The sequence below is a fragment of the Macaca nemestrina genome, chromosome 6 (genome assembly GCF_043159975.1).
Source record: "Macaca nemestrina isolate mMacNem1 chromosome 6, mMacNem.hap1, whole genome shotgun sequence".
Lineage (NCBI taxonomy): Eukaryota > Metazoa > Chordata > Mammalia > Primates > Cercopithecidae > Macaca > Macaca nemestrina.
Window position 1 is genome coordinate 30,966,106 of NC_092130.1, and position 25,201 is coordinate 30,991,306.

The window sequence follows — 25,201 nt, forward strand, 5'->3', positions numbered from 1 at the left end:
TCTGACTCCAACTTCACATCCTTAAGTGCTAAGCTATCTTGCCACTAAACTCTGCAACTGAGAGAAACCTCAAGCGGCATCCACAGGTTTATCTGAGTCTGAAGAAAGATCATATGAACAGAAGGATGACTGGAGAACTTTCCAGAAAAGGGAGTCCTAGAGGTGAAAACTCAGTGTGTCATCCAGCACCGTCCAAGGCAGAGGTCCTGTCTGCAGACACATCTGCAGACACAGCTTAATTGCCTCTCTCTCCACTAATGGTGAGGCCTGACCCACCCACCAGCATCTGGTTGGAATGTGGCTCTCCTCTTGCTTTCTGAGGGAGGAGACAGCACAGGGCATGCTGCCAGGAGCATTCCAGGTCATGTGATGGCTACTCAGGCCTCACTGTAAATTAGTAAGTTGGTATCTCCCTGGCTTAGCAAGCAAAACATGGAGACTGGCCTGGGAGCTGAAGCTCCCAGATCACGAAGTCACTAGGTGAAGGCTTGCAGGTTGGCCCCAGAGTCAGCACCTGCCCCAGACACCACAGAATCAGGAGGATAAGTTCACACAGCGGTAAACAGGACCCAGCATCTTGCTCAAACTGGAGACGATGCCTCACCTTTTGGTAGTGCTTGGCAGTTTACAGAGCCCTTTCTTCCTCCCAACCTGGGTCTCTTTCCACTGCACCACCCAGCCTCCTGTGCCAGGGATTCCTCATCCTGAGCCATGCTCTATGATAAGAAGGGGCTCCCCTTCTAGCTACTGCTGCTTAAATGAAAATGATCTCTCTGAGGAGAAGGTAAAGAGAGCAGAAAGAGGGAGAGCTAATAAGTGGCCTTTGTCACATTCCTGGGCAGCCCCAAGGGACTGTACCTGCATCTTTTCATAAGGAACATCATCATAAACTCGGGGCTCAGGCCACTGGTTCTGGCAGGATCTTGCATATCTAGAAAATAAAAGGTACAACGACAATGACAATGACAATGACAATGATGCTTTTCGACTTACAGTGTTTTCCTGTCTACCACTCTCATTGATTCTGGCAGAAACTCTTAAGGCAGGTCAGAAGATTAGTAAAAGCAAGATGGCAGGAAGCACTGTGTCATGGGCTGTGTTAGGGTGTCACAGACAGGACCAATGTGATTCTCATAACAACCTGCAAGGCAGGTAATTCATCACCACCATTCTGTGAGTCAGAAAACAGAGATCTGAGATGGCAAGCAACCAGTGCAAGCTTCCACTGCTGGTGGTGACCAAGCTGGGACTCGAACCTGGCTCTTCTAGTACCTGAATGCCATATACTAGCCATGTGCCCATGATCAAGTGTGTGAAAGCTTAAAGTCCCGTGGCATGAGGGCAGAACCCAGGCCACTACTTCAAGGCTTCTCTACTTTTGCTCCTTCCATCCACAGCTTGCCTCCGACCCTGGGCTACCTCCTTCAGCCAGCTCCCCACTCTTTGCTGTAAGAGGAAGACACCCATTCCAACTTCCCAAGGAAGCAGAGCTTTCCTTAGCTCCTCCCTTCCCTCCCAGTGCCCAGGGCTGTACTCAGCCTCTGAGAGGGATGGAGACAGGAAAGGTCCTGGGCAGGTGCGGCCGGTGCAGCTGACACTTACAGGAAGGAGTTGCGCCCAGCACTGACGATGCTGGTTAAGGTCTCCACATCCACGTAGTCATAGTGCAGCGCCTCTGGAGTGACTCTGGAGCCCATCTCCACCAGCAGCAGCCCGAGCCAGCGACCCATGTCCTCTGAACAGCTTGCCTGAAGGACAGGAGGCAAAGGTAGAGTTCATTTTCCTACTGTCAGAGCTTCTGGAGACCTATTGACTTCAGCCAAACCCAGAAATATTTGTAAGTACTGACTATGTACCCGATACTCAGGGGTCAAAGAGGAATAAGATCACAGCACACATCCAGAAATCCAAGAGGCTCCCTTCTTCCATCTATTCAGGTTTCCATTCAAATGTCACCTCCTCAGAGAGGCCCTCCCTGATGACCTCTCTAAGACAGAGGCCTCCCTACCCTCACTTTCCATTCTCAGAGCCTTCCCCAACCATTAGGATATAAAACCAACATTTGGGTGTTCTCTGAATTTTTAAAAACTATTTATTTTTTATTAGAAGAGGTCATTTCTCATATAACTCAATCAAAATTTTTTCTTGTGTTATAATTGCCAAATAATTACAATACTGTATATAGGAAAATCTCCAAGAAGTTGCCAGTCAACTAAACGTGGACTTACGTTAATTCTCATTTAAAGAGCATCTTATAAAATTAAATTAGCACACAAATACTAAACTTGAATAAATAAAGCACATTTTTTGCTCATGTATAAGAGAAATAAGAGACCTATCTCAAACTACCAAAAATAAAAGTGAGTTACAGAGAAGATATTCTTTGAAATTTAAGAACTGAGAGAGGCAGTGGGTCTTGGGCAGAAAACAAGACCAAGAGGTCAGGTTCTAGGACAAGACCAAGAGACCACTGGTGGACCCCTGGATAAAGCACATGGCTGCCTTGGCCTCAGTTTCCTATCTGTAATGGGAGAAATTAGTTTTCTGTTTTCCTCTAGTGTTAACATTTAAAATTCTAAATTGCCAAAGGGTTGCCATGTGGAAGAGAGTCCACGTATTCTGCGTGACCTCAGAAAGGAGGCTACTGCCTGTGAGTAAGGACAGTGAATCGGTGAAATGAAATCATACTTCATTCACTCATTTGTTCAACAAATATTTCTAGAGCCCATAGTATTCTAGTGCAGGACATCCTGGTGAGTTCTGGAAAAACAAAAGTATGCAGAATAGGCCTAGTTATTGCCTTCCTGGAGCTCAAAGATTTCAACTCAGTATGGGGAAAATCTGTCTAAAATTTGAATTGCTCAATGGGAGGGGCATGGACCTTCTCCTCCACCAGAGGAGGGTACTGGTGAAAGGTCTTAGAGGGGATTCCAGAATCTGAATGGGCTAGACTAGACTAGATGCCTTTCAGGCTTGGGATTTTAAGGTAAGGGAGAAAAAACAAACCTTGGTTCTGGTGCTGCCAGATTTAGTGAATAAAAATACAGAATGTTTTGTTTAATTTGAATGTCAGATGAACAATAATAGTTTAGTATCGATAGAGCTCCAATCTTGCGTGGCACATACCTATATTTTTATGAAAACGTTCCGGGTAATGTTCATGGCTTACCTGAAATTCAAATTAAGTGGGTGTCCTGTATGTTGTCTTATAATCCTACTTGGGTCACCTGACAGGAGTGGGGCTTGTTTTCCTTCCCCTTCAGTCCCCATGGTGTCAGCAGCAAGGGCTCCCCCAAACAAAAACACAACACTCAGACCAGAGTCCCCAGACCAAGCACCACCCGTATCCCACCCTCTCCTCTCACCTCCAAGATGGCCACCTCCTGCCGGTTGCGCAGGATCCTGAAGGCAAACGGGTGTCGGGGCCCAAAGCCCGGGGCCACCTCACAGCCTTGCAGGACGATGGCGTTTACGTGGGTTCGCAGGTCCGTGTGGTCCTTGTGGAAATACAGAGTGTTGCACTTCAGGCGGCACCAGCGTTCCTTCCAGCCCTGGTTCACCAGCACGTTCAGGTAGCCTGGAGGAGACAGTGGTGTGAGGTTCCCACAGCCTGCCCCGGGACAGCATGGGGACGCAAGGCGGCTCCTTGTGTCTGCTGGAAAGAAGACCTCAGGGTCCTGGTTAGCTTTCTCTCCCCTGTGACCTCAGGGTGACCTTGGGCATGCTTTTCTGAGTTTATTTCTTACCTGTGAAACAAGGACTGATAATGGCATTCGTACATGTCTGCACAGCCTTTGGGCCACACCAAGCTTGATGAAAAGGGCAGCAACTACTGCGTATGATATAAAAAACACAACTCTTTTGCCTTTTCTCCCCAAATCAAAACTGTTACTGAAAGATGGAAAATAATGGATGATGCTGACACCCAGTGGCAGCGTGGGGGAACAAAAATGTCTCGCCTACATAATCCTAAAATTGACCAAGGCACAGCTGCTATGTAGCTAATGACCCACAGGTTTAGAATTCCCTCTTAATGTTTTAGATTTAAATTTGTTTATTTTTACCATGATGCACTCTGATTCACTGATTACAAAATATTTCTTTGTAACCATATATTTATTTATGTATTTATTTTTTGAGACTGGGTCTCCCTCTGTCACCCAAGCTGGAGTATGGTGTCTCTATCATGGCTCAAGTGATCCTCCCACCTCAGCCTCCCAAGTAGCTGGGATTACAGGCATACACCACCATGCTTGGCTAATTTTTGTATTTTTGGTATAGACAGGGTTTCACCATGTTACCCAGGCTGGACTCAAACTCCAGGGCTCAAGCGATCCTCCCGCCTCGGCCTCCCAAAGTGCTGGGATTACAGAGGTGAGCCACTGCGCCTGGTCTTGCCATGTACTTTTATAATATTTTTTTCAGGGTTAGAATATTACTGCATATCCAAAATATATGATTTTTAAAAATTGGATTCCAGTACATGGAACACTACATTTACATGAGCAGAATAATGTTTTCCCCTTCAAATCACTTTTAATTCACATTGAATGCATTTATAATAAAAAATACCTAAATATGTTTCTCCAATAAATTTCCCTATAATATGGGTTGTTACTTATACACCTGGCACGCTCTATGCTGGGAAATGAGATACCCCGTCTTGTTATCGTGGAGGAAACTGAGAAACTGAGGCCCAGAGATGGGCAGTGATTTGGACTAAGGTCACAGGGAGCATAGAAATACAGTGGTCAGCTGGCTTTTCCTTTGGTTGAGTGTCAGGGCCTCTGGAAAGAGAAGTGATGGGAAAGCCTAGAGTGTTAATGGAGTGGGGCTTAGCCTCCCAGTAGGCTGGGATTCCCTCCCCTGCCCTGGGGGTGAGGTGGATGCGGCATGAGGTCTCCTGGCCTCAGCCCCAGAAGCCCGCGCCCACAGGACCTGAGCACCCTTCATCCCCGTGCCCTGGACCCACCACAGCAGGGAACCTCCTCCTCGGTGGAGGACGTCTGCAGGTCATCGGCCAATGGCTTCTTCTTGGAAAAGCTGATGATACGGGTGATCTTGCGGCCCGCGGCCCTGCTCTTTGAGCCCTTCAGTTCTGCCAGGCTGCTCTTCTTCCCTTTGCCTGTTGGGGAAATGGGTCAGGGGAGTGGAGGGAGCCCTGAGTCTCACCCATCCTTAGTCTTCCCTGTGGCCTTTTCAGCCTGCACACAGGATGGGCCTGCAGCTCCAGGGATGGCAGGCCAGGTCACCTTACCCAGGTCTCCAGAATGATCAGAACCTACTCTGCCGCTGTGTGCCCATGGGCAGGGCCCTGCCCAGTTCCAGCATTCCCCAGCCTGAGCCCCCAGAGGCTCCTACCGTGATCACAGGTCTCCCGGCGGCCAAGGGTAGAACAGTTGTCGCCCATGCCAACGCTGTCAGAATCTGAGGTCTGCTTCTCTTGGGACAGCCTCTGAGGAGGGACACAGACAGTCCCCCATCAGAGGGCACATTCGGAGGTACCCAAATTTCCCTTTATTGGTTCGATCTCCCTCCAACTCCCCCAGCACATGATAATTAGTTAACAAATGTTTGTCAGCAATTATCCTGTGCCTGATACCATACCAGGTATTGGAAAGACAACCATGACTTAGATATGGTTATGTCTTTGGGCAATTCACAGTCCATTTGGGGAGGGAGGCAATTAATTATAACACTTTGAAATGAATGTCTTAGGAATTTGGACTGTATTTGGCAGGTGACAGGGAGCTGGGAAAGTATTTAAGTGGAACACTAATGTAATCCAAATTGGTTTAGGAAGTTACTTCCAGTGGCATTGTGGGGATAGAAAAGAGGGGACAAGACTGGAAGCAAAAGAGCCACTTAAGAGAGTGTCATCCTGGTCATGATGAGACTCAACAAGAGCATGAACCGAGATGACAGTGAGGATGGAGAAAAAGAGATGAGCTGGCAGACATTTTCAAAACAGTCATGGTGGGACCTGGTGACCAGCAGGAGTCCATTATGATCCTAACTTGGAGGAGAGGATGGGAAGGGGACACACACCCACACACGCACACACAACATGTCAACAATTTCACTGCCAGCCCAAATTAGTTTTACTCGTGACACCAACTCTAGACCATTCATCGATTCATTCATACAAGGTCCATTAAGTGTCTACTAGGTACCATGGGATGTAGAGTGGAAGTAATGATGACTCTCTTACCACTTATTAGCTATGGGAATGTGGGAAAGTGCTTCTGTCTCCCCAAGGCTGGGTTTTCTCACTTGAATTCCACCCACTTCAGAGGGCTGCTGTGAGGGAGCCAGCCCAAGTGAAGGCCCACGGACTGTATCATTTCTAACACCTGTGTGGTGTGCTGCCATCTTTCTTCAAGGAGCCAAACTGCGCCAGCCACACTTGGGCCAGGATTAAATGACATCCACCCACTTAAGAAGGTGGAATTACAGAGCTCTGAGGCCCCAAAGCCTTTCCTGCCAAGATCCTCTCAAACCAGGCTCAGGGCTGCTTCACCATAAGCAACAGGGGACGGAGAGGACAGGCGATCATGGGCACCTCTCAATGTCCAAAGGGCTGGAAACATGACAGCTGTCAGAAAGGGGACAGGACTGTCGAGTATGAAGAATCACCTCTTCAAATGGTGAAACAGAAGCTATGGCTCCATGTGTTCGGCAATGGCGTACAGATGGTACATTTTTCATCAAGATAGAGCAAATACAAAGAGGTACCGTGAGCACTTTGGAATGAACTCGATGGTGACGCTGCAATCACATGATTCTGTGGAGAAGAGACCTACCAATATCACGTCCTCACCCTCACTCTCCACCCAAAATACCACCCCCAACATCCTAGTTACCCTCCCTGTGGACGCTCAGCCACAGGAAATCTCAACTCTACCAGCTTGCCTCTTCTTCCTCTCTACACATCCTTCAAACTGCACCACAGCATGCGCTGGCAAGTGTGTGCACACACACACTCACACACTGACACCGTCAACGCTGCTTTCCCTCCGGCCTCACGCATGGCAAAGGCTAAGTGAGGATAGGGTTGAGCTTCTCCTCCTGCATCCACCTGGGCACATCTTCCACTCCTGGTGACTCTGCCTGATCCCATACCTTTGCTTCTGTTCCCTCCCCTTGGCCCACCTTTGCCTCAGTGAAATCTTGCCTACGCCTTAAGGCTCAACATAGGTGTCCATTTCCCTCACCGTTCTCGTCCTTCCAGCCAGTGTGGGCCCCTGTTCCACTCACTGTAGCTTTCTGCGATACTCTAACAGGCTGGTGGGCTCTCCTTTCTCTCTGAGCTTAGCCATACTGGCCGTTTTCAGTTCCATGCTTCTTCCTGCTCCTGCACCTTTTCCCTCTGCTTAGAGTGCCTTTTCCCTCCTCTTCCCTGCTAATTTTTCATCTTCATTTGAAATATCACTTCCTCAGAGAAGCCTTCTTGGGGCGCTGAGGCAGAGACAGGGCCCCAGGGTACCTGGTACTTTTCCCTCCTAGCATTTACACAGCTTGGCATTTATAAGTCCGTGTGACTGTTTGATTCACGTCTACTTCCTACTGGGCTGGAAGTGCTGTGAGGGCAGGGCTTGCACCTGTTTGTGTTTGGACTGCATTTCAATGGCTAGCACAGTTCCTGGGGTGCCCTGGGTACTCACCGAGTACCTGTCAAGCAGGTGCCCAGGATCCTGACCTTGAGAGGAGGGGCAACATGGTCATCAAGAACTAGACCATCTGGGTTCAAATCCTGGCTATGGTTCTTATTTACTATGTGACCTTGGGCAAATCTCTGTCTTAGCTTTCTCCTCTGAAAATGTACCCACCCAAAGAGTTCTTATGAAAATCACCTCAGTTAATACACATAAAGCGTTTAGTACACTGCAGGGCATGCAGTCACAGTCTATAAATACAAGCCTTGATTACATCATGCAAGGCCCGTGTCTGTGGGTCTTAACCCTTCCCCTCGACTGGAATGTCCTTAAGGGGAGGACTTGGGTCCAAGGCCCTTTGTTACCCACAGTACCTGGCAATGTGTAGGTACTGGGACATATTTGCCAACAGCCTGACCAACTGGCTAATGCCTGCTTCTCTCATGTTCCAGACAGGCACCCTCCTTCTCTTTCTTCTTTCTCTCTCTCTTTTCTTTCTTTTTTTCTGAGACAGGGTCTCACTCTGTTGCCCAGGCTGGAGTGCAGTGGCGCAATCATGGCTCACTGCAGCCTCCACCTGCCAGGCTCAAGCAATTCTCCTAGCTTAGCCTCCTGAGTAGTGGGGACTACAGGCATGTGCCACCACACCACTACAGGCATGTGCCACCACACCAAAAATTATAAGTTTTGTAATTTTTGTGTTTTAGAGATGAGGTCTCACTATGTTGTCCAGGCTGGTCTTGAACTCCTGGGCTCAAGTGATGTGCCCGCCTTGGCCTCCCAAAGTGCTGGGATTATATACCCTCCTTTTCTAGTTGACAAATTTCAACTTATTTTTCATGGCACAATTGCAACGTGACCTCCTCCCGTCCTGGCAGGTGCGTCACTCCCTCCTCTGGTTTGTGTTGCACTCTGGGCACAGGCACTCGTTTGTTCATGCATTCATGAATTCAGGAGACATTTATTAAGCACCTACTGTTGTGCCAGCTCTGTGCTGGTCACCTACAGTTTGGCAGTTGCCCGGCTTTTCCCCCAGCCAGTGAGTTCCCCTGGGGTTGAGCCTGTGTTGAGTGGCCACTGCCTGGCCCGGGGAAGACCTAGTGGAGACAGATATACCTTGTCCGGGTCCAACTTGCACAGGAGGACTGGGGATCTGGGCACCTCCACTCCCTCAGCTCCCCCAACTGGCTTGCTCACTTCTCGGATGACCTGTGAAGAGTACACATGGCTGTGAACGGGTGGGCAGGGAAGCTGTCGATGCAAAGGAAGAATGGGGTCTGTGTGGTGAATGCTGTAGAACAGAGGGTCAGGGCCACTGTGGGGAAGAGATGGGCTGACATAGCCACCTGCACATGCGTGGGGCACACTGGGGTTTGTAAAGTGTTTCTCCCATATCTGTCCCCTGGGTTGAAAAGATACAAGGATGGGGACCAAGAAGCTTATTGCTAATTAGTTGTGTGGTCTTGGAAGAGCCACTTCCCTGCTCTGGGTCTCAGTGTCCACATCTGCAACATGGGAATGATACTAGTCCTCTGCTTTCCTCCTTGGGTTGCCTGAGGACAGTGGGACCACAGATGTGAAGAGTGATGGGAACCATAAAGCCTCACAAGCGTGAGGGACCTGCTTCTGTGACCATGCGCACCTTTACAGCAACCTGTAGGGCAGCTGGAGTTATCACCTCTATCTCCTAAAGGCATCCACTCACTTGCCAAGGCCACGCAGCAATAAGCATGAGATCAGGAAATAATCACAGCCACCATTTGTTGCTCACCTATCTGGTGGCTTTCTGTGGATTATCCCATTTTATCCCTCAGCAGCCTTGTGACCCCTGAGTTACAGCTTAAGATGACAAGCCTTGCAGAGGGGAAGCCACCTGTTAGGGGCAGCAGAGCCAGAAACTAAATGCAGGCAGTTCAGCTGCCCACTGTTAACCTCTGGGCTAACTGCCCCCCGGGATCAATGTCAAGGCAGGTCTCTTTTAACTCCAGTCTAGGGCTCCGTCTGCCGACCCCACCAGTCCATGGAGGGGTACAGGCTCCCCCAGCAGGCAGGTTCTCCCCTTCCTTCCCTCCTGAGACAAAGAGGTAATGAGAAACACCAAATGTTCCATCAGGGGGGCTGGTTATCACAGGAAGGAAGGGGCTGGGTAGGGAGGGAGGTGTTTGGTTTCATTGTTCCAGCAGGAAGATCAGAGGAGGAAAGGACGGTGTCAGAGTGAAGTAGAGGCGGTGCAGGGATGGGGGTCTGCTGTAAAGGAATGGGGGGTGGGGCATCGCAGTCATCATGGCAGTAATTACTGACAGTTGCCACACACTCACTGCCTGGCAGGCACTGTGCCGAGTGCTCTCCAGAATCCTTCCAAGGACCATTTCACAGATGAAAAAAACAGGCACAGAGGGGCAAAGTCATTTGCTGAAGGTCACACAACCAGTAAGTGCCCCTTAGGCCTGGGGCTTGACTCAAGTGTGGGTGCCACAAAGTCCCCTCTCCCATGTCATCACTATGTCATCCTGCCTATGGCCTTTGGAGGAGACTTACTTCTTAGCTTCAAATTCTGGCTCCAATCACTTTGGTTGTGTGACCTTTGGCAAGTCACATAAGTTCTCAAAGCTGCGTCTTAGTTTCCTCATCTGTGAAAAGGGAACAATAATATTTTGTCCCATTTTCAAGCAGAAATGAGGTCATGTATGTAAAGCTCTTGGCACAATGCATGGCACAAAGTAAGTGCTCATTTTTTGGTAACTCTCATTGTTCCGTGTAGCTGCAGAGGCAGAAGCTGGCCCATGGGTGGTCATTACAAGGATGTACGTTTCAAGGCAAGGAAGGATTTTTCCTTTATTGTTGTTGTTGTTTTAAGAATTCACTGGTCTAATGATGAAATCAGCTTCCTTTGTAGATACTAAGCTTCCAGTTCCAGGAGGTATACAAGTGCAGCCTGAACAAGCCCACAGTAAGGATTTGGAAAGGGAATTCAAATAACTAGAAGGAACATAGGTCTCCAGCATGAAGTCTGCCTCCTGGAGACATCTGAGGCCCATTTCCGTACATAAACCCTAGCCACACACAGGGCATTTGGGCTCAGGCACTGAGCAAGAGGCTCTTCCAGGGACAGGAGCCAGCTCTACTGAGGGCTGGCTTGGGGAAGAGAGAAAGGGTGGGAAGGCGGGAAGGTCAGGTGCAGGCCACGCACCTTCAGCCACTCCTCGGCCTGCTCTCGGCTCTGCAGTGACAGCACCAAGACCTCGGTAGCCCCCTGGGTGAAACGTAGCTCATGCCTCTTGTGCCGGCTGTCCTTGGGCACGTAGATGACGCTGCAGGTATCCAGTGCCAACCTCAGATGCGGCTGCCGGTCCTTGGAGCTTTTATAACACTGGACAGGGAGAGAAAGGCATCAGGATCTTCTGAAGTAGAGGGCAGAGGAGAGATACATCCTCACACAAAGGCTCGGGGGAGGCCCGACCTCCCTTTAGAGGCCTCCCCCACCCTAGCCATGGGCACTGTGCGAGGATAGCTAGAGTCCAGGCCGTTCACCCTGGAAGAGAAGCCTGGGAGGAGGCATCTTTGGGCAATTTTCAGTCACAACTACCTATTTGGGAAGAGGCAGACTGTAACATAATCCTAGGAAGACCAGGTTACCCTAAAGAACCAGAGAAGAAATGGGCTGGCTCGGGAGGAAGCCAGTTAAAAATCTACCTGGCAGGAATTTGGGAGACAGAATTCTAGCAGAGATGGAGGGTTGGCCTTGGGAAGTCAATAGTTTATGAATAATGATTCTCACTTTCCCATCTTTTTTTATGAGTCCGGCATTACTTTCATACCAGAACCTGACAATGACATTACAAAAGGAGAAAATTATATGCTAATTTCTCTCATAACACAATCGCAAAAGCCCTGACCAAAATGCTAGCAAATGGATTCCAGAGGTATGTAAAAAGCAACTACATCAAGACCAAGTGGGGTTTATTCTAGGAATGCAAGAGCAGTTTAACATTCAAAGACCAACTGTATCATTAACCATATGAACAGAAAAAAAGGCCAAAAATCACATATCTGAATAGAGCTAGAAAAAGTATTTGATAAAATTCAGCATCCATTTAAGTAAACTAAGAATAGAGGGATCTCCTTAATGTAATCATAAGGAACATTTTCATCTACAAACCAACCACAGCAAATGTCATCCTGAATGGTAAATTATTCTTATTATTATTTTTAGAGACTGGGTCTTGCTTTATCACCCACGCTGGAGTGCAGTGCTGTGATCATAGCTCACTGCAGCTTCAAACTCCTGGGCTCAAGCAATCTTCCTGCCTCAGACTCCTGAGTAGCTGGGACTACAGGTGCATACCACTATGCCTGGCTAAATAAAAAAAAATTTGTTTTTTTTGTAGAGATGGAGTCTTGCTTTGTTGCCCAGGCTGGTTTTGAACTCCTAGCTTCAAGTGATCCTCCTGCCTCAGCCTCCCAAAGTGCTGGGATTATAGGCATGAGTCACCATACCCAGCCTTAACAGTGACTTCCCTTTTGAGCTCTAGACTGAGACAAGGATGCCTGCTCTCCCACTTCTGTTTGCATTGTGCTTGAGGTCCTAGCTACTGCAATGTATGGAGAAAAATATAGAAGGGGTAGGATTGGAAAGAGGTTTGTCATGTCCCTTGGACTAGTGCCGCCCTGGAGTGAGAAAAGGTCATGTTTCAGATGCATTCGTGTTGGGCAAGGCTTGTCAACAGATTTCTGGGGAGAGAAGCTATTCTTTTTCTGAAATTATGTTTATCCTCTTACTTTGTAATTAAAGGTGCTCTTTCTTTTATGAAATGATAGGCTGAGAGATGGCAAATATAAAAAAAACCCTTCTTAAAAAAAGCAAGTAATAGAACAATTGAGTTTTGTAGGGGATTCATTTTATAAAAGACAGATGTATGGAAATGAGGGTGGAAATGTGTACACTAAAGCTTAATAGTGGTTATCTCTTGGTCAGTGAAATTATTGATGTTTGGTCAATAGTTTTTTTTTTAATCACTTTTCATCTGTTTTTCTCTACTTTATAAATAAGCACATTTACTTGCATAATGAAAAACAACAAAAATTTAAAAGTGATAATTCTTTTTTTTTGGACAAAACAAAAACATGGTAAAGCCTATATCAGGTCTTTTTTTTGGTTTTTTTTTGGTTTTTGAGATGGAGTTTCACACCGTCGCCCAAGTTGGAGTGTAGTGGTACGATCTCGGCTCACTGCAACCTCAGCCTTCTGGTTTCAAGTGATTCTCCTGACTCAGCCTCCCAATTAGCCAGGACTACAGGCACACACTACCACACCTGGCTAATTTTTTAATATTTTTAGTAGAGATGGGGTTTCACCATGTTGGCCAGGCTGGTCTCGAACTCCTGACCTCAAGCGATCCACCTGCCTTGGCCTCCAAAAGTGCTGGGATTACAGGTGTGAGCGACCGTGCCTAGCCCAGGTCTTTAAATTTGAGAGCGAGAGCGAGAGAGAGAGATAGAGATAGAGAGAGAGAGAGACAGAGGGTGTGTGTGTGTGTGTGTGTGTGTGTGTGTGTGTGTGTGTGTGTGTGTTTAAATTCTGCTCCAGTAGGGAAAGTCGTGATCTTGGGAGCATGGGGGCTTTGAGCTTCTGTGCACCAAGTCAATCCGGGTATGCCCAAGGCAGACATATCCACATAGATGTAGAGACACACCCACATGCAAGTCCATGTGAGGCTGAGGCACGTGGTTGCTGCTAGACCACTCACCAGGAGCTGGTCCTCCCTGATGACCGTCAGCTGCTTGGCCCACTGCCCGAAACGCTTTTTCCGCAGCAGGAAGGCACATATCCTGCATTCCCTCACCAGGTGCATGGAGGCCTCCTCTGAGGGCCACTGGTGTCGGGGCTGCGGGCTCTTCCCTTCCTCCTCCTCCTCATCGTAGGACTCATAGGAGCTGCTCATTGCGTCAGAGTCATTATCTGCAGGCGTCATGGGAAAGGATCTGTCACTGTGCCGTTCTGGGGAAGCACCTTCTCACCCCTCTGCAGCCATCCCTGCACTGGGGCCTGAGGCTAGGAAGGCATGGGCATAAGGCATGACACTGGTAATGACTAAGGCCTCTACTTTTTTTTTTTTTTGAGATGGAGTCTCGCTCTGTCACCCAAGCTGGACTGCAGTGGTGTGATATCAGCTTACTGCAACCTCTGCCTTACTGCAACCTCCACCTCCCGAGTTCAAGTGATTCTCCTGTCTCAGCCTCCCAGGTAGCTGGGATTACAGGCTCCCACCACCACACCCGGCTAATTTTTGTATTTTTAGTAGAGATGGGGTTTCACCACGTTGGCCAGGCTGGTCTCCAACTCCTGACCTCAGGTGATCCACCCGCCTTGGCCTCCCAAAGTACTGGGATTACAGGTGTGAGCCATGCCTGGCTGGCCCCTACTTTTGCATTTTGTTGTACTGATTTATCCCTTGCTTTGTGATCTTGGTTACTTCCCTTCTCAGAGCTTCAGTGTCCTCATCAGTAAAATGATCATAATAAACGAGATACCCACTTCAGCCGGCTATTTGAAGACCAATGCATGGACAGTGTTTAGCCAAGTGTTTGGCACCCAATAAATGTTCAATAAATTTATGCTATTCAATAAATTTATGCTACCCCTTCATCTTGACATCTGTTGTCTTTCATTATTTTCACGATAACCCAGCAAATCTCCATTTTATAGATAAGGAAACTTGAGGCTCAGCGAAAAGAAATTACTCACCTAAGATCAGTTATTAAAAGTCAGGGAAAGGGTTCGATCCAGGCCTCCTGACTCATTCCAGCGGTCCTTCCACTGAGTGCTGGGGTCACCCAAAACAAGGGCTTTGGGGCCTCTCTGGTGACCACGGTCTGGGTGAGGGGCTGGTGGGCACACGCATGCTAACAGCCAGGGCAAGGGCAGAAGCCCTGCCCAGCATCTGGATGCCCACCTGGTACTTACAGGAGCTCTTAAGCTCGCCGTTCACTCTGGTTGCAGGGTAGCTGCTGTCTGCATCCTCATAGTAGCCATCCACAATCGAGTGCGAGGGGCTGCAGCCATCTGTGGGTTGTCAGAAAGAGCTGCACTTTGGAGAAATGCAGGCGAACTCCAGGGGCCAGGACTGGGGGAGATCCTGACACCCCTACTCCTCCTCAGGGAAGAGACAGCAGGCACTCTGAGCAGCTCTGGGCCAGGGTGTGGGGCCTCCTCTCTGCATCTCATCTGTTCTAGCTCCCCACAGTCCCTCTGCTCCTGTTACCAGAAACTGCCCTGCTGGGCTGTCATATCTCCTGGCACGTATTCGTGCTGTTCCCTGTGCTCTCTCTCTTCTGCCAGAGGACTCCTCATCCATCAAGACCCAGATCAAAGAGCTTTCCTCTGACTTCCTTAGGCAGGGAGTGGTCAGCTCCTCCTCAATGACCCCAGAGTATTGCATGTGTGCATGGTGTGTGTGTGTGTGTGAGGCGTGTGTGTGGGGTGTGTGTGTTGGTCACAGCTCTGATTTTTGTACTGCAGGGAGCAATGTACCAGCTGCCTGGGCTGAGACCTCCCTCCCTGCTCTGCCTTCTCGTCTTCTTCCACCTCAGCCCTTCCTCTCACTTCCTTCTAAACTCTGGGACTGCAAAGGAAGAATTGAACTAGAGGAGATAATAATATTGCGCATAATAGTGACTACAACTGCCTGTGCGGATTTTCACAACACCTTCCCATTTGGAGCTGGCAGGTAGCACAGTGCAGTGCTGGTGTTAGTGGGATGTCTCAGACTGTATTCTGTATCAGAATCATCTGCGAGTTGTTTGAAAATGCAGATGCCCGGGCTGTATCTCCAGAGATTCTGGTTCATTGGAGTGGGCTGGGCTGAGGAATCTGCATTAAAAAATGACTATTTAATAGGAAAATTCTAAACATCCATAAAAATAGAAAATATATTGGACTCCAATGAGTTGGGGAAAATTTATTCAATAATTTTTAAAAAATGTTATTTTGATACAGGCAGTCCCTGGAACATACTTTGAGTTCAGATGGTTAAGAGCATGTGCTTTGGGATCAATCAGAGTTGAGTTCAAGTCCTACCTCTATCATTTACTGAGTGACCTCGAAAAGAAAAGTCTCTGCATTTCAGATTCTTGATCTGGAAAGTGACATGAGCAATTCCTACCTTGGCTTAGTGATACAATGCATGTGAATTCTTAGGACAGTGCCTGGCACACACAATATGCTAAACGAGTGCCAGCTGTTATTACTGTGATTGTCTCCTTTGATTCCCACAAGGCAGGGAGGTAGAGATCAGCCCCATTTTACAGACAAGGAAACAAGCCACACACAGTTTGCTGGTGACAGAGCCTGGATCAGAACTGAGGGTGCCGGCTCAGGGGATGGTGCACATCCCCCCTCCAGGAAGCCTTCCTTCACCCAGTCCAACTCACTCTCACAGCACACTGCTCTTCAGAATGCTGCTCTGGGCTCCTAGCCCCTCCTGTGCATCTGTTTCCTGAAGACAGCAGCACTGACATTCCCAGTGACAGGGACACCCAGTTCTATCTCCCAAGTGAGGCTCGGAGCCCGCCTTTCCAGCAGGCACTCTGAGGCCTCAGACGCTGGACATCTCCTGGGAGGTGAACAGGGGTATTCACCAGGGCCAGAGGTGTGAAGCGGGGAAGGGTGAGGGGGCATGAGGGCACCTGGCAGGGCTGGACGCTGTGCGCGAGAGGAAGGATACTCCCTGATGGGCTTGGCGTGCTTTCCCTGGACAAGGTTCCCGGCCCTTCCTGAAGCCCTCCCTTTCCTTCTACCCCAGGATTCCAGCGGCTTCTGGGAGGTGTCTTCTCTGCCCTGTCTGAGAGGGAAGTGAGCTCCCTGGGGAGGTGAAGGAGCCCCATCTAGCCAATAGGCTTGACCTGGGATTGAAGGCCCAGCAGCACTTTGTTCCCTGCCCTTGAACGTATAAAATAAAGTTGGCCGTTTTACATCTGCGATAACACAGAGCCTGAGACTATCAAGGCTGAAGAGGGCTGTGGATTACCTGGTCCAAGCACCATAGCCAAAAGGTGCAATCGGCCCAAGATCCATCAGCTGAGGAATGAATAAGCACAATGTGGTCTATCCCTATGGTGGGGTAGTGTTCAGCCACAGAAAGGAAAGAAGTTCTGAGGCATGCTACAACATGGATGAACCTAGAAAACACGCTAAGTGAAAGAAGCCAGACACAAAAGGCCACAGATTATATGATTCCATTTATGTGAAATGTCCAGAATAGGCAAATCCTTATGGACAGAAAGTGAATTGGTGGTTAGCAGGGGCTGGGGTGGGGAATGGGGAGTGACTGCTTAGCGGCATGGGCTTCCTTCTGTGGTGATGACAATGTTTGGGGACTAGATAGTAGTTATGGCTGCGAACACTGTGAATGTACTGAATGTACTAAATGTCACTTGTTGGACAGTTTGAAATGGTGGAGATGGTTAATCTTATGTGTATTTTACCACAATAAAAAAATTCAACCATGGTAAAAAGCACAAACAGTAATACAAAAGAGTATGAATGAAAAAACATGATCCCTTCACCCATATTTCTATTAATTTCCCACAGGAAAATCCTATTAATAGTTCCTTGCATATCCTCGAAAAATTGTTAAAACAGATGCATGCATGTATGTATATATATGTGTGTGTGTGTGTACACCCTATTTAAAAAAACAAATGGAATTGTACGCAGTACTTTGTGTTTGATGTTTTCAATGACATAATAAAACCGATCTGTCTGTGCCGATCAGAATTCATTTTAGAAATCTGATGATTTTTTGGTGGTTGGAGAACATTCCACTGTGCTGCTGAATGACAGAGTAGCATCACACAAACAGTATCTTCTACAAATTCAACTACTCATCCTGAGCCATCCAAACGTTAGGATATAGTTTCTTATATGTAACATTTAGTCCTTTTACCCAAACAAGTGACTTCATCTGATCTTCACTCAAAAGAACGTCCATGTGTTGCAATGCTGGAGGAAACCGATGAAAAGACCAAAGACTCTCTTTTATGGCCCATTTAAGAGATTTTCAATGGTAACCTGTACCAGTGCTCACTAAATTATTTTACTGCACCCACCTACTAGTAAAAATATATACATATATTTATGTGTGTTTTTGTATATGTGTATATATAAACATTTTTTAAAAAATATGCTATTATCAGATTATAAATACTACAAAACATTTACATGGAATTTATTAAAAGATGTGTTGAACTAAATAGAAGTAAAGCTTCTGATATTTCTGCCTACATCATCTTATGAACCCCTGGGTACCCCCACTCTACTCTGACAACCTCTGGTTTGGACCGCATGCTTTTTATTTTATGCATTGACTCGATAACCTAACCCACCTGTAGGATGTGAGTCTACTGAAACAATTTCACCACCCGCTCGAGAGGAGCACTTGGGTTAGCAGTTTTAGTAGGGGGAACAGTATAGTGGTGGTCATCTGTGTGGCTGCCTCCTAGCACACCGACACGGTGTGTCTGGTTCCTCTTTCTTGTTTTAAGGGTGGAAGAACAGAGATCCAGAGGGCAAGGGGATTTTCCAAGGCCACACAGATCTGGGACTAGAACCTAAGTCCCTAGCCCCTGGGGCCACACACATTGGTCCACCCAGGCTGTCACCGAAGAGGCCAGGTGCCCAGGGCAGCTTCTCCTCAGTCAATGGTGACACGGTTGGGAGGGTGACAGGCTTGCACTTCCAGCTCCCGCAGGACACAGAGGAGCTGAGATTTGGCTTCTCAGGGAGGGGAAGTCCCCAGCCCCACCAAGGGGACCAGAACTTACTGTGGGAGCTGATGTACTCAGGTGACTTGCCGGGTCCCAGAGGAAGGGCCTCTTCATAGTAGTCCTCAGGGGGAGGTTTGTTGGGGAGTGGTGGAGGCAGGTTGGCTGCCTGTAAGGAGACAAAAAAGAGGGCTAGGGGAGTGGAGTAGGGTGGGGAGAGGGAGGCTGAGGGAGAGGGAGGCAGGAGCTCGTGGAAGGCAGGAGGCAGTGTGGATGTGAAGCCATACCTTTTAATAGAGCCACAGAGCTGGCAAAACTTGAGGGCATATTTATCCAGTGCTTCTTACCCCAATTTTTTTAATCATCGGGGTTCCCCTGGAATGTCTGCAAGGTTTGTGGACTGCCAAACAGCAGTAGTCACACTTTTTACTGAGCACATGCAGAATTACCAGAAGCTACTGTGAGTTCTGCACTACTCTGTAACCACGTCTACACACACACGAGGTGCAGTAGGACAAGGAAGCGTGAGGCCTGTTCTTTAGTGAGGCAGGACCACCTGCAGCTGAGTGCTGAGCCACTGGGCCAGGGGAACCATGGCTTTACAGCTGTTTTGCCACGTGTGAGTTGTGGGACATGGGTCATATCACTCATTTGCTCTGAGCCTCAGTTTCCTCATCTGTAAAATGGGCATAACAATCGTGCCAGCCTCATTCAGTTGCTGTCAGCATGTAAAGGACATAGTAAGTTGTTAGTGACTGGTACCGTTGCTAGTGATGATGACAATGAATTATGCAGTTGACAGATAAAGCTTGTTGTGATTATGAGCCCCTTGCTCTAATTCCATGGCCCCAAGGTTGGGCATCCTACATGTGCTCCAGTCTTTCATTCTGTAGGTGACAAACTCAGGCTCAGAGAAGAGAAGCAACTCGCCCAAGGCTACACAGCAGAGCCATGGGGGCGGGCAGAGGTCACCCAACTCCTGGTCCGGAGCTTTTCCCACAGCCCGGCTTATGTTATGCAATCAGAAGCTGGGGTGGTGACGTCCTTCGGGCCTGAAGGCACAGATAAGGTCACCACATTCTCCCTGCTCAGCACAACACAGTGACTTCCCAGTCAGGAAGGTGGCAAAATAAAAAATAAAAATAAAATTAAATAAGGAAAAAAACACATAGGGAGCACATCATGGGCCATTGAAATGTTCATACGGTGCTGCCTGTGCCCTCACCCACAACCCGAGAGAGACAACAGGGTCCAGAACCGCCAGGAGGGCACCCAGCGTGAAGGGGAGAGCTTCCCCTGCCTCCTCCAGAGGCACAGAGGCCCTGCGGTGTGGGAACCCAGGCCATGACTCACGTTTCTCAGGCATGGGCTCTTGGCTGGCTCAGGGCTGGCTGCTTTGCTGGGCTCCCCATCATCCTCTGGCATGTCCCGAAGGTCACTCAGGTCACAGTCTACAGAGGGACAGACCATGGGGCAAAGAAAGCCAAGGATGAGCAGCACAGCCCTGGGGAAGAGGGCTGGATTTGGGGTCAGCAGGCCTGAGTGTGAGGTCAGGCTCCACCACCCCTCCATTAGTAACCCTAAGCAAATAACTTATGACTCTGAAACTCATCAGTACGCTGGCGGCAATGATGCCTGCCTTGTCTGTTTTCCAGGATTGTAGAGAGGATCAAATAAAATCATACTTGTTTTGGTACTTTGGAAATCTTTGAGCATGATGTTATAAAGGCACAGTGTGCACCCTAAGTCTATGAGTCCCCAAAACTCTCTCACCGAGACCTGTAGCTTTCTTTCTGTGTTGAACAGGGCTGTCTTCCCTCAGGATAGGGCTAGGTCGGCAGGTACTCTGCATGCACCCGGCTCAGCTGCTCCCGTGCCCATGGCAGCCACGCAAGCTCTCATTTCTGCTGAGCCACTGCACCACTCAGCCCAGTGTCTCAAGTGGCAATCACCTGGGCACGGCCAGCGAGGAAACGTCTTAACGTGCCACGCCTTCTTTGGACTGCATGGTCATCCCTACCATTCCTCGAATCTCTGAGCTCAATTCCTATTCCTAGGCAGACTTTGATTAGACTTTCAGAGCTGGCAGAGCCCAGAGGGGCCAAGGACTTGCCCCAAGCGACTTAATGATGCGACGTTAGGGCCAGGCCCAGTCCAGTCGGGGGACGCTTCTGCACACACAGGGAGAAAGGGATAGCTCCGTAGCTGAGGCTGGGAGGGGGTCACTTACCAAATTCTTCAAAGAGGGACTCCACAAAGCTGGGCCCCGAGTGGAGGTCTGCTGTGTTCACATACAGGTAGGAGACCTCCTTTGCTGTGAGGAAGAAGAGGGACCCGCCAGCTGTGAAGGAGGAGGGACCAGGTCTCCCCTGCCCCACTCATACTTCTAGCCCATATGGGACACAGTGCTCACTTTGCAAAGCGCATTCACGTCCTAAATTATTTCACTGGGTTTCGAAGTTTGTTTTAGTTTTTACACTGTTATTGAGGATCTCTTTCTCCAGGGAAAAGGATGCCCAGAAGCCCAGTATGGAAACAGATTACTGGGGCTGTCGGGCATATGCTAGGGTGTGTGCGTGTCATGTGTCAGGTGTGGTGGGTGTGTGGGGGGCATGGGAGCATGTTGAGTTGTGTGAGGGGCTGGATGTGTGTGTTGTAGGTCAGTGTGGGGGGTATGTGGGTGTGTGTCTGTGGAGGGTGGGGATGAAGGAGTACAAAGAGCACAGCCAGGGCTGTCGGTGGGGAGGGGCCCCAGTGGATAAGCTCTTGCTTGCATGGAATGCATTGGACGCTGTGTCCAGGGCTTAGCCTTCCTCCTGCGGCAGCCCCTGGGGATGGGGGTGGGGCAGAGGGCTCCTGCGTATTCATGAGTCAGGTGAAGGGAGGTTTTGTTGTCCTACATAAGTGGAGCTCCTCCAGGCAGGCTGCTGGCGGCTGACCTGGAAGGGGCTGCAGGCTCTGCAGGATGGAGGCCACGGCCATCTTCTTCTCCAGGGTGGTATCGCTGAGGTACTCGTGGTCCAGAAGGCTGAGCAACCCAGTGAGCTCTGGGAGCAGCTGCTCCAGCACTGCGAGGAAGGTGGACGGGCACAGTCACAGCTGCACAGTCACAGCACAGTTGGGTGGCAGGGGTCAGAGGGCAGGTCCAGGTGTGCAAGCAGACCCAGGGGCTCTCAGCGGTCCCAGCCCTGCCACCCAGCTCCTGCAGGAGGGTCCTGCTCAGTTAGTCCTGTGGGGTTTCTCCGGGTCTCCCCACTCTACCTCAGATGGCCTTGGCCCAAGGACTGGACCTTCCTGGGCTCACCTGGCAACCCTGAGCTCAGGCAACCCCGAGCAAGGGCTCTCAGGCCTCCCTCTGCCCCAGATTGCCCTCTGCTTTGCTTGGCCAGGGTCCTTTCTCACTGCAGCTCGAAGCTCAGCACAGGTCTCAGGCGGGAGCCCCTGGCCATCTAGGACAGAGGCAGGAAAGAGAGCCTTCCTGTCCCATCAGTTCATGTGCTTCAATCTCTGGAAACTTCTGTTTCCGGTGCCTTGGCCACAGCCAAACTAAACATTAACCCTTCTCACTCCACGTTATCAGTGCCATTCTTTCTTTCCACGTGACACCAGTGCTTCTCAAACTTGAGTGTGTGTAAGAATTACCTGGGGATCTTGTCAAAATGCAAATTCTGATTCAGGGGGTGCGGGGTGGGATCCAAGATTCTGCATTTCTGATCCGCACCCAGCTGCAGCTGATGCTGGTGGTCCTGGACCACATGAGTTGCAAGATCCTAGAGCACAGAGTCCTTTAAGGACTTCAGTGTGCCAAGACCATGATGTCACTGATGTCTCCCTGCCCCAAAAAGTAACTTGGGACTTGGTTTGCCTTAGAGCCGAAGACCAGCTTCATCACAGTAGTATTGTCCTGCTTTGCAACCCACTAAGCACAAAAGCGTGATAATAGAAGATAACCTGTGCTGAACAATCATTATCAGTTGTGTTCAGCCCTTTTACATTTTATTGTCTCATTTAAATCTTGTATCAAGCATTTTATTATCTCCATTATATGGAGGATGAAACTAAAGCTCTAGGAGGTTAAATATCTTCTCCAGGATCACACAGCGGGCAGAGCCTAGAGTGAAGCTGCTTTCTTCATTCTTTTCTTTTAACCAGAGAGATATATTGACTCACAGTATTTTTTTGCTCCTACGAACAAGTTTTGAGGTAGGTCCCATGATCACCCCTACCTTTTAGATGAAGACACTAAGGCTCAGAGAAGATAAATAACTTGCTTGAAGTTGCACAGAGGCAAGAAGAAAAGCCAGGACTTCAGCTTCAGCCATGACTCCTAACTCCATGTGCTGTTCCCCACCCTGGGCCCTCCTGAGGAAACAGGAGACACTGACCCGGAGCTGCAGGGCCTGGAGGTGTAGGGGGAGATACAGCATCATGCAGAAGAGAACAGGCCCTGGAGCCAGATCGCCTGGGTTCAAATTCAGGCTCTATCATTCATTAGCAAAACACTTAACCTGTCGGTGACTCAGTTTCCTCCTTTAAAGGGGGGATAATAACAGAACCTGCCTCACAGGGTGGCTGTGAGAATTAATGACACCAGGCATGCAAAGGGCCTTGTCCAGCACAGAGTGAATGCTCACCACAAGTCAGCTATTCTTGCTGTCACTGAAGAATTTACTACACTGATCTGTGCTGATCCCTGAGCGCCTGCCTCCCTCAGCAGGCTGTTAGGCTCTAGCAGGCGTGGACTGGACTGTGAATCTCTGCTTCCTTATCATCTGGTGTGGGGCCTGCTCAGTGTGGGTGCTCTTCATGTGTCTGACAAGAGAGGAATGAACAGATGACCACACTAGGACCTTCTTTTAAACATAAATCTTATGTATAGATAGTGACTCGTTAGGAAAACATGATGCTGCAGTCTGTGGCAAAATCCATCATCACCCCAAACTCGCTGACAATGAGCTGAAGGCTGATAAGGACAGCTCCTATCTCATGTGCACTCTCAGCCACTGGGCACTGAGGGAGGGGCTTTCTGTGCGTGTTTCCATCCAATCCCCAGGGCACATTTGTGGACAGTCCTATTGGGATGCCTGATTTTTCAGAAGATGATACTAAGGCTGTGGCAGCTATGGGATGGTGGCACAGCTTGAGAGGTAGAGCCAGACTGATTCCAAGTCTATGTGATCCCTAGGGATCAGAGTGGCATAGCTCTGGGGGGTGAAAGGTGCCTGAAGATCCTGCTGCCACCAGGGCCTGAACTCCCACCATATCACATAAACATGGGTTCTGGATGGATATGTTTCCCTCTTTAAAGCAGGTAATCATTTAAAATCATTTTAGCCAAATTGTAGCTGTTTTCAAATAAATCTTTTCAAATGGAATAACAAACGTCTCTGGCACCCTCAACAGACACACTGATACGGCTTGGCTGTGTCCCCACCCAAATCTCATCTTGAATTGTAGCTCCCAGAATCCCCACGTATAATAGGAGGGATCACGGCGGGAGGGGCGGGGGTTACCCTGTGCTGCTGTTCTTGTGACAGTGAGTGAGTTCTCATGAGACCTGATGGTTTTATACGGGGCTTTTCCCCTTTTTTCTTGGCACCTCTCCTTGTTGCCACCATATGAAGAAGGATGTGTTTGCTTCCCCTTCTGCCATGATTGTAAGTTTCCTGAGGCCTCCCCAGCCATGATGAATTGCGACTCAATTAAGCCTCTTTCCTTTATAAATTGCCCAGTCTCGGGTATGTCTTTATTAGCAGCGTGAGAACAGACTAACACACTAAATGTTGATTAACTCAATTCCAAAACATTTACTGGGTACTAATTATGTGTCAGCCTGGCCCCTGGGTGGGGCTTAGAAAAAATGAATAAGAGATTGTTCCAGTTGTCCCAATGCGCATTCTCTCTCGCTCTCAAACATGCACACATGCGTACTTTCTCTTAGGAAATTACTCACAAGGGAGGCCACGGAAGATGCAAGAAGGCAGCCGCAGGTGGCCTGGGAGCCCTTCTGTGGCCTGCAGCCACGACTCACATTCAAAAGCACACGATACCTCTCTGCTCTCCCACAGGATGTTATGGCTCAGGGGTGCACTGGGCTGTTTATCCCTATACCGGTTATTCTGAAACTTTTTGGTATTGGGGTCCTTTTACACTTTTAAAAATTATTGGGCCAGGCGTGTTGGCTCACGCCTGTAATCTCAGCATTTTGGGAGGACGAGGTGAGCGAATCACTTGAGCTCAGGAATTTGAGACCAGACTGGGCAACAAGGTGAAATCCCATCTACAAAAGTATACAAAAAATTAGCTGGCAGTGGTGGCGCGTGTCTGTAGTTCCAGCTACTCAGGAGGCTGGGGTGGGAGGATCGCTTGATCCTGGGAGGTGGAGGTTGCAGTGAGTTGTGACTGTGCCACTGCACTCCAGCCTGGGTAACAGAGCAAAACCCTGTCTTAAAAAAAAATTGTTGAGGACCGCAAATTGCTTTTGTTTTATGTGGATTGTATCTATCAATATTTATTGTATTAACATTAAAACCGAAAAATCTTTAAAACACAAGAATACACAGATACTTATCCCACTAGCTTTCAAAGTTACCCCTTCATCACAGGTTGTGCCTGAAAAACTCCACTGTAAACTTGTAGAGAATGGGAGTGAAAAGGTATATAATGTCTTAGTACTATATAGAATTTGTTTGGACCTTACAAACCCCCTGAAAACATCTTGGGGACTGCCCCCAGGCAACCCCCTCATCCCTAGCTACACTTTAAAAACTGCTGCCCCCCAGTGA

The 25,201-nt window shown here is 48.8% G+C and overlaps 1 protein-coding gene across 2 annotated transcripts in view; it reads right to left on the reverse strand.

Annotated features, from left to right (window-relative positions):
• Positions 1–25,201, reverse strand: part of LOC105466893 (actin filament associated protein 1 like 1) — a 66,537-nt gene that overhangs the window by 17,444 nt on the left and 23,892 nt on the right. For both annotated transcript variants that reach the window (XM_011716060.3, XM_011716061.2), the window contains exons 2-14: positions 21,356–21,484; positions 20,647–20,730; positions 19,770–19,867; positions 18,477–18,585; positions 14,620–14,718; positions 13,403–13,614; positions 10,846–11,025; positions 8,772–8,864; positions 5,362–5,455; positions 4,973–5,125; positions 3,366–3,577; positions 1,603–1,748; positions 859–931 (exon numbers count right to left, since the gene is read on the reverse strand). In XM_011716060.3, the coding sequence (XP_011714362.2) occupies positions 859–931; positions 1,603–1,748; positions 3,366–3,577; positions 4,973–5,125; positions 5,362–5,455; positions 8,772–8,864; positions 10,846–11,025; positions 13,403–13,614; positions 14,620–14,718; positions 18,477–18,585; positions 19,770–19,867; positions 20,647–20,730; positions 21,356–21,484 (1,682 nt within the window). The remainder of the gene's footprint in view (positions 1–858; positions 932–1,602; positions 1,749–3,365; positions 3,578–4,972; positions 5,126–5,361; positions 5,456–8,771; positions 8,865–10,845; positions 11,026–13,402; positions 13,615–14,619; positions 14,719–18,476; positions 18,586–19,769; positions 19,868–20,646; positions 20,731–21,355; positions 21,485–25,201) is intronic.